Source organism: Salvelinus namaycush, chromosome 5, assembly GCF_016432855.1.
Source record: "Salvelinus namaycush isolate Seneca chromosome 5, SaNama_1.0, whole genome shotgun sequence".
Classification (NCBI taxonomy): Eukaryota; Metazoa; Chordata; class Actinopteri; order Salmoniformes; family Salmonidae; genus Salvelinus; species Salvelinus namaycush.
In genome coordinates, this window is record NC_052311.1 from 30,604,666 (window position 1) to 30,614,059 (window position 9,394).

Here is a 9,394-nt window from a genome sequence, read left to right on the forward strand (position 1 = left end):
TATGACCATTGTGTAATCCAATGTTCATAGATACAGCTATAGCTCTTGTTCCCTGTGGAGCACTGAGATTGTGCAGAGACAGCCCAGTGACATAGTGTGTGTATTTGACGTTATGCAGACCCTGGTCTCTTTCTTTTCCTAATCACTGTGTGTGAGTGTGCGCGCTTGTGCATGCCGTGCTTGTGTGTGTATGTGTCTTTGTGTGCATGCGTTTGTATGTGTGTGCGTGTGTGCTTTCAGCTTTTAAGGAGCCATTTGTTACACAACATAACCTCTGCAGAGCCCTCTAATGACATCATCTCAGTGTGACCTGGAGGCCAGTTTTACCCGCTCTCTCAGAGTACAGAGCCAGCTTTACCACCAGTGTGTGCTGTCAAGTTTGTTGCACCCTCCAAGCACAAAGTAAATTGCAGCATGCCTGTGCATGTGTGCGCACAGCCTGGTCTCATAGACTAGACGTAACATAGCAAATGTAAATCCGGGACACTCAAATTAGTATGATATGTCACATTTGGAATGTAGGGTGTTTGGGTAGGCGTATAAGGCGAACGTCTAGCAACCCTGAGGGTTTTTTGCTTGAAACTCATCACGGACAACATTAGCCTTTCAGCTCATTAGCAACTTTGATACTACTTACAACTAATTAGCATGTTAGCTAACCCATCCCCTAACATTAACCTTAGCCACCTAGCTAACGTTAGCCACAACAAATTGGCATTTGTAAAATATCATACCTCTGAGTCCAGGTTGGTGTGCATGTGTGTGTGTGTGTGTGTGTGTGTGTGTTGGTATGCTTGTGCTGTATATCCTCCAGGCTCATAATGTACTGTACAGTACTGTATTTGAGATTGAGCTCTTTGTTCTTCCTCTTGCGCTGCTTTCCTTCAACAATAGAGGCAGTGGAATGAGATAATGAATCACAATAACATGAACACGCACACAATAATACAGTGAATCACAACAATAAACCCCTTCCTTTTCATCCTATAGTGAGAGCATCACTGTGTTCCCCCTGCCCCGCTCTTGCGTTGCCACGCTGACATGTTATTACACACATTCATCACACACGCACGCACACACACACACACACACACATGTTGCTCTCTATCACGTTTATCACTCCTCCGTTAGCACTCACTCCCTCCACCGCTTGTTTATACAAGAATGAACATCATTCTGACAGAGATAGGGGGAGGAGAGGGGGAGCGAGGGAGAGAAGGAAAGGGTGAAAGAGAGAGTGATAGAGTAAGATAGTGACACGAATAAAGAGAAATGGATAAATTGAGTCGGGGAAAGGGAGATATATCGATGGCTCTATGGGCAACTTCAGTCCTCGGGGGCCAGAGTGGTGTCAGACTTTTTCCCCATCTCAGCTGATTAAACTAATTGCATTCTAAACTGAAGATCCTGATTATTGGAGTCAGGTGTGTTAGCTGGCCCTCGGGCAAAAGTGTGACACCAGTCAGGCCCCCTAGGACTGGAGTTGCCCATCCCTGCTCTATAGGATAGATGGAGCTATCCAAGAGAAGCCATACAAACTCTATACAAACTGTACTCAGCTGTATACAAACTTCCGCAAAATCTCATGCACTTACATACAGTACATACAACCCCACAACAGACACTCAAAACCAGGTACAGCAACTTAAACCCTATAAACTCCCATACACACACATACTGTACAAACAGTATATTCATGTGACCATGCTCATACTTGTCCTTGGATGCATGCTTGCACACACATACACACACACACACACACACTGGCCAGTGACATACCTTTTTTGAGAGTCCCTGTGATGAGTTTGTGCAGGGACAGGACAAACTTCACCAGTCCCTGTTTACAGCGCTTAGCACAGCCTGCCATTCTGACTCCAAGTTGGGCCAAAGCAGGCCAAGAATGGCCAAAGGGTGCCAATGTGGTCTGCAGCAGGAGGTACAGTCTATGTTTGATGTCGAAGGAGTTTATAGATATTTATTCAAGAAGATACGCAGTTCAGAGGAGGACCTCTTCTGAATCTCTCTTCCTGGGCTGAAGAAAAACTGTGATCTCACCCTCTGTTTCCTGATCTCGCCCTCCGTCCCTCCCTCCGTCACATACCCCTCCTCTTTCCCCCTGAATCTTTCCAATTCTCTGTCTCTGAGAGAAAGAGAGTGAATGAGAGAGAGGGAGAGAGTCAGAAAGAAACAGACATGATTGGTAAGAGAAGTCTGATGTCAGAATCCAACTTTTGAAAATCATATATCTGGTTATATGTTACCTTACAAATGACTGCAAACTTCAAAAAGAAAACCTGTATAGACAATCCAGTGTGCTCTGAGTGCCAGAAATGATCCTGCTTTAGTTTAGTCCTCTTTGTCTCTTTCTTCCATACTCCACTTTCAGCACCACTACCGGTGGACAGCTTCTAACAATGCAGGGCAACGCACACATACTGAGATCTAACACTTGCACTTGCGCGCTCTCTCTCTCTCTCTCTTTCTCTTCCCCTACCCCTCGCACATACACACACAAACCCCCTGCACTGCGCTCACATACGCTTTATGCGTCTCTGTATAATTCCAGTACATGACCTCACTAACAGCCTCTCCATATAGTCTCATATAATGTATAGTACCGGTCAAAAGTTTGGACACACCTACTCGTTCAAGGGTTATACATGATTTTTTTTGTATTGTAGAATAATAGTGAAGACCTCTAAAGTACTACAGTGCCTCGCAAAAGTATTCACTCCCTTGGCATTTTTCTTACTTTGCTGCATTACAACCTGTAATTTCATGTAATGGACATACACAAAATAGTCCAAATTGGTGAAGTGAAATTTAAAAAATGACTTGTCTCAAAAAATTCAAGAAAATGTAAAACTGAGAAGAGGTGGTTGCGTATGTATTCACCCCCTTTGCTATGAAGCCCCTAAATAAGATCTGGTGCAACCAATTACCTCCAGAAGTTGCATAATTAGTTAAATAAAGTCCACCTGTGTGCAATCTCAGTGTCACATGATCTGTCACATGATCTCAGTATATATACACCTGTTCTGAAAGGCCCCAGAGTCTGCAACACCCCTAAGCAAGGGGAAACATCAAGCAAGAGGCACTATGAAGACCAAGGAGCTCTCCAAACAGGTCAGAGACAAAGTTGTGGAGAAGTACAGATCAGGGTTGGGTTATAAAAAAATATCAGAAACTTTGAAAATCCCACAGAACACCATTAAATCCATTATTAAAAAATGGAAAGAATATGGCACCACAACAAACCTGCCAAGAGAGGGCCGCCCACCAAAACTCACAGACCAGGCAAGGAGGGTGTTAATCAGAGAGGCAACAAAGAGACCAAAGATAACCCTGAAGGAGTTGCAAAGCTCCACAGCGGAGATGGGAGTATCTGTCCATAGGACCACTTTAAGCCGTACACTCCACATAGTGGGCTTTATGGAAGAGTGGCCAGAATTTTTTTTAAAGAAAAGAATAAGCAAACACGTTTGGTGTTCACCAAAAGGCATGTGGGAGACTCCCCAAACATATAGAAGAAGGTACTCTGGTCAGATGAGACTAAAATTGAGCTTTTTGGCCATCAAGGAAAACGCTATGTCTGGTGCAAACCCAAAATGTCTCATCACCCCAAGAACACCATGTTTTTCCATCGGCAGGGAGTGGGAAACTGGTCAGAATTGAAGGAATGATAGACGGCACTAAATAAAAGGAAATTCTTGAGGGAAACCTGTTTCAGTCTTCAGAGATTTGAGTCTGGGATGGAGGTTCACCTTCCAGCAGGACAATGACCCTAAGCATACTGCTAAAGCGACAACCGAGTGATTTAAGGGGAAACATTTAAATGTCTTGGAATGGCCTAGTCAAAGCCCAGACCTCAATCCAATTTATAATCTGTGGTGTTACTTAAAGATTGCTGTACACTAGCGGAACCCATCCAACTTGCAGGAGCAGTTCTGCCTTGAGACATACCCCATGAGACTGGCAACTGTAATTGCTGCAAAAGGTGGCTCTACAAAATATTGACTTTGGGGGGTTGAATAGTTATGCACACTCAAGTTTAATGTTTTTTTGTCTTATATTTGTTTCACAAAAAAAAATATTTTGCATCTTCAAAGTGGTAGGCATGTTGTGTAAATCAAATGATACTAACCTCCCCAAAAATATTTTTTAATTCCAGGTTGTAAGGCAACAAAATAGGAAAAATGCCAAGTGCGGTGAATACTTTTGCAAGCCACTGTAAATAACACATATGGAATAATGTAGTAACAGCTTTGCACACTCTTGGCATTCTCTCAACCAGCTTCATGAGGTAGTCACCTGGAATGCTTTTCAATTAAAAGGTGTGTCTTGTTAAAAGTTCATATGTGGGTTTCATCCAATCAGTTGTGTTGTGAAAAGGTAGGGTTGTTATACAGAAGATAGCCCTATTTGGTAAAAGACCAAATCCATATTATGACAAGTAGCGCTCAAATTAGCAAAGAGAAATGACAGTCCATCGTTACTTTAAGACATCGAGAAGTCAATCGAGAAAATTTCAACAACTTTCAAAGTTTCTTCAAGTGCAGTCGCAAACAAAATTGAGATTCTTCAAAGTAACCACCCTTTTCCATGATGACAGCTTTGCCACCTCTTGGCATTCTCTCAACCAGCTTCACCTAGAATGCTTTTCCAACAGTCTTGAAGGAGTTCCCACATATGCTGAGCACTTGTTGGCTGCTTTTCCTTCACTCTGTGGTCCAACTCATCTCAAACCATCTCAATTGGGTTGAGGTCAGGTGATTGTGGAGGCCAGGTCATCTGATGCAGCACCCTCACTCTCCTTCTTGGTCAAATAGCAGTTACACAGCCTGGAGTGTTTTTGTGTCATTGTCCTGTTGAAAAACAAATTATAGTTCCACTAAGCTCAAACCAGATGGGATGGCGTATCGCTGCAGAATGCTGTGGTAGCCATGCTGGTTAAGTGTGCCCTGAATTCTAAATAAATCACTGACAGTGTCACCAGCAAAGCACCCCCACACCATCCCACCTCCTCCTTCACAGTGGGAACCACACATGCAGAGATCATCCATTCACCTACTCTGCGTCTCACAAAGACACAGGGGTTGGAACCAAACATCTCAAATTTGGACTCATCTTTGCAGCAATTCAACCATGAAGGCCTGATTCACATTCTCCTCTGAACAGTTGATGTTGAGATGTGTCTTACTTGAACTCTGTGAAGCATTTATTTGGGCTGCAATTTCTGAGGCTGGAACTCATCCTCTGCAGCAGAGGTAACTCTGGGTTTTCCTTTCCTGTGGCGGTCCTCATGAGAGCTAGTTTCATCATAGTGCTTGATGGTTTTTGCAACTGCACTTGGAGAAACTTTCAAAGTTCCTAACATTTTCCAGATTGACTGACCTTCATGTCTTAAAGTAAAGATGGACGATCGTTTCTCTTTGCATTTTTGAGCTGTTCTTGTCATAATATGGACTTGGTCTTTTTCCAAATAGGGCTATCTTCTGTATACCACCCCTTCCTTGTCATAACACAACTGATAGGCTCAAATGCATTAAGAAGGAAAGAAATTCCACAAATTAACTTTTAACAGGCACACCTTTTAACTGAAAAGCATTCCAGGTGACTCATGAAGCTGATTGAGACAATGTCAAGAGTGTGCAAAGCTGTCATCAAGGCAAAGGGTGGCTACTTTGAAGAATCTCAAATGTAAAATATATTTTGATTTGTTTAACACTTTTTTGGTTACTACATGATTCCATGTGTTATTTCATAGTTTGATGTCTTCACTATTATTCTGCAATGTATAAAATTGTAAAAATAAAGAAAAACCCTGGAATGATTAGGTGTGTCCAAACTTTTGACTGGTACTGTATATATATTCCATCCAGGGCATTCTCAAATTCTCAAGTCTGTACATAAGCAACAAATGTCATACACACCAAGCCTAACATCTCATTTCACTTTCAATCTGTCCTGTCTGATCAATCAACCCACCAAATCACATCCATACCAGTTCCGCTGTCAATTGTTCTGCCAGCTAATCATTTATAGTGACGAATTTAGCCTGTTTTCACAGGTCAGATATGAGTGACCATAAAGTGTAGGCTCCGCCTCCTCCTCCTCAATCTCTCCGTTCAGACCCGGAAGCTTTACTTCCTAAACAAACATACTTCAGCTATAGGTGAGGAAAAATCGAGGGAGAGGGAGAGGGCTGAGAGAGAGAGAAGAAGGGGGGGGGGGGAGAAAGTGAGAGTTAGAGAGCATAGAAGAAAGGATGGAGCAGTAATCTTGTAAAATGGAGAGCTTCCATGCCTGTACTTTGTACAGATACTTCTTTCTTAATCCCCAAAGGGAAATCCTTTCTCAACACAGCCAAGACGATAGTCATACAACATAAAGCATTTGAATGCATATATTCATAAAACACAGGCTGGGTAATGGTCTAATAGCATTAGCACATTAGAAAATGGGGGAAAGAAGATACACAGCGGCATGAAGCAGGGGAGAAGAGGGGGGAATCGAAAAATAAATATACAGGAATAGCGAGTGACTATTGGTTGAGAGAAAGAGCCCAGGAGAGTAGAAGCGCCGATGCCGGTGGTGCTGTATAATGTGTCCAATGCCCCATAAACTCCCATAGTTTATACATACTCAGGCTGTGGGGCTCGCCAAGAATACAAGATCAACATCTGCATATAGACAGAACTAGCCCTGAGACTCACCTACACTGGTTTACTACCTCTGTGACTGTGACTCCTGGAGGAGAGGAGAGGAGAGGAGAGGAGAGGAGAGGAGAGGAGAGGAGAAAGAAAAGAGAACAACAGGGGGGAGGAAGGAAGAGGGAAAGTGTTTGGGGGGGGCTTATGGTCAGACAGATACAACAGAACAAAATTGGAAAGATTAGAACATAAGATGGGGGAGAAGAGAATGAAAGTAGATAAAGTAGTAGTGACCATTTAAGCAGAGATCTCATAATGTATGAATTAGAGGAGAGGAGGGTAGAAAAAGAGATAGGTGGGGGAGCAGACAGTGGATGAGTGGACGAGAACTGACGAGTAGAGAATCGAGGAGAGATTGTTTCCATACAGCTTCTCTGTTTGCGGTTAATAACTGTGGAGATTGGGTGAATTTGCATAAACATGTTTTCTTATTACAGCCCTCATTGTTATACCACCTTCATTGTTATTCATTAATACGATTAAGGTTACGTTTACGTACCGATTGAAGGCTGTAATATGAGATAATTGCTTGTCTCTTCCCAAATTAGAAGTGTTTTTGTTTGATGTTTGTTTATGCAGGGATTAACTAGTGTTTCCATCTCTTGCCTGGCGGGAGAGAGAAAAGAGCATCTTACTGATTGGCACTACGCCTAATTAAGATGGAGGAAGAGAGGGAAGAAAGAAATAAGGGGATGGAGAGAGAGGGGAGTGGAAGAGAGATTGGTATTGGTATTTATTAGGATCGACCTTAGCCGCTGCAAAAGCATCAGCTACTCTTCCTGGGGTCCACATGAAACATTACATAATATAATGTAGAGATAGAGTTTCTTCCCTTTTAATGCCAATAAAGCTTCTTGGATTGAATGGAGAGAGGGCGTGGAAGAGAGGGGGGGAAATTGGCAAAGGAAATGGTTGAAGGGGAGGGAATGGCTAAAATAAAGAGATTGTAGATTAGGAGATTGAGAGGGGGGGCGAGGAGAAATGAATAGAGAGGAGGGTGGTGCAAAGGGATAGAGAGAGGAAGAGGCGAATCGGGATACAGTATTTGGATGGGAAGGGGATAGGAGGAAAGAGGGAGAGAGAGGGAGAAGGGATTGCTTTGAATGCAGTCGATCTGTCAGAGCATTACACACACAGCTGTAAACTCAGATAGCGTTCTCCCTCTAAATATAGCACACCCTAAGATGGACAGATAAGACCAGAACAAAACAGGGGGGGGGGGGCAGGGAGAGATGGTGTGACAGAGAATAGGAAGTTAATGCTAACACATAAACATGCAAAAGAAGCCCATCACCACAGAACAGCTTATTTACATACTTAGAACACACATAACACACAAGCACACACACAAAAAAGTTGCACACACAAACACACTGCCCACATAGATATTGACACTAAAACAAATTACTGCTTGAGCGAAAACATTATAAAACAATTAGCATTTGATTTTGACCGCCTACATACAATAATGTCAGTAACATGAAACATCATGTTCATTTACAGTTTCTGTCAGAAAAAGACTCAAAATCTAATTTCCATCCAGCAGGGTGTCCCAGACATGACTATATTGTAAACCTTTATGAAAACAAAAATATGCTTTTCGGTCTTAATTTAAGGTTAGGGTTAGGCATTAGGGTTAGCAGTGTGGTTAAGGTTTAAAATCAGATCATTCTGCAGAGCTGCCTCCAGAACAACATTCATGGCGAAAAACACTAACCTGCCACCCAGACACCCAGTCTCCATATCCCCCTCGGGACGCATCACTGTGGGTTCGATAGTGACAGCATCCCTGTGGGACCTCCAAAATTAAAACACCATAGCTAACATCGCAGCTCTGCCACAAAAATGGAAGAGGCAATCACTCAAAAGAGAAAGGAATTATTTGGTTTGTCTGCCTCCAATAAACAAAACATGCAGTACATGGCTTAAAATGACTAGTATAAATCGTAAAATGTGTAAGTTTCACTTAAGTTCGAGAGGGTTGACAACCAATGCGGCACACAATTCAAGATAGTTGGGAACAGATTTTTGATGTTCCAAATCAAATCAAACTTTATTTGTCACATGCGCCGAATACAACAAGTGTAGACTTTACCGTGAAATGCTTACTTACAAGCCCTTAACCAACAGTGCAGTTCAAGAAGAAGAAAACATTTACCAAGTAGACTAAAATAAAAAGTAAGAATAAAAGTAAGACAATAAGAATAACAACAACGAGGATATATGCAGGGGGCACCGGTACCGAGTCAGTGTGCGGAGGTACAGGCTAGTTGCGGTAATCTGTACATGTAGGTGGGGGCAAAGTGACTAAGCATAGGTAACAAACAAACAGTGAGAGTGTACAAAAATTGTCCGTTGGCGATTTTATGAATTGTTCAGCAGTCTTATGGCTTGGGGCTAGAAACTGTTGAGGAGCCTTTTGGTCCTATAACTTGGGTGACTGGAGTCTCTGACAAGTTTATGGGCTTTCCTCTGACACCGCCTATTATACAGGTCCTGGATGGCAGGAAGCTTGGCACCAGTGATGTACTGGGCCATTCGCACTACCCTCTGTAGCGCCTTACGGTCAGATGCCAAGCAGTTGCCATACCAGACTGTGATGCAACTGGTCAGGATGCTCTCGATGGTGCAGCTGTAGAACCTTTTGAGGATCTGGGGACCCATGCCAAATCTTTTCAGTC

The 9,394-nt window shown here is 42.8% G+C and overlaps 1 protein-coding gene across 1 annotated transcript in view; it reads right to left on the minus strand.

Moving 5' to 3' along the window:
• LOC120048180 (Kv channel-interacting protein 1-like) overlaps window positions 1-2,060 on the minus strand; it is a 46,867-nt gene extending 44,807 nt beyond the window's left edge. The window contains exon 1 of the mRNA XM_038993940.1: window positions 1,780-2,060. Coding sequence (XP_038849868.1) covers window positions 1,780-1,867 — 88 coding nt within the window. The 5' untranslated portion in view covers window positions 1,868-2,060. The remainder of the gene's footprint in view (window positions 1-1,779) is intronic.
• Window positions 2,061-9,394: the final 7,334 nt, after the last annotated feature.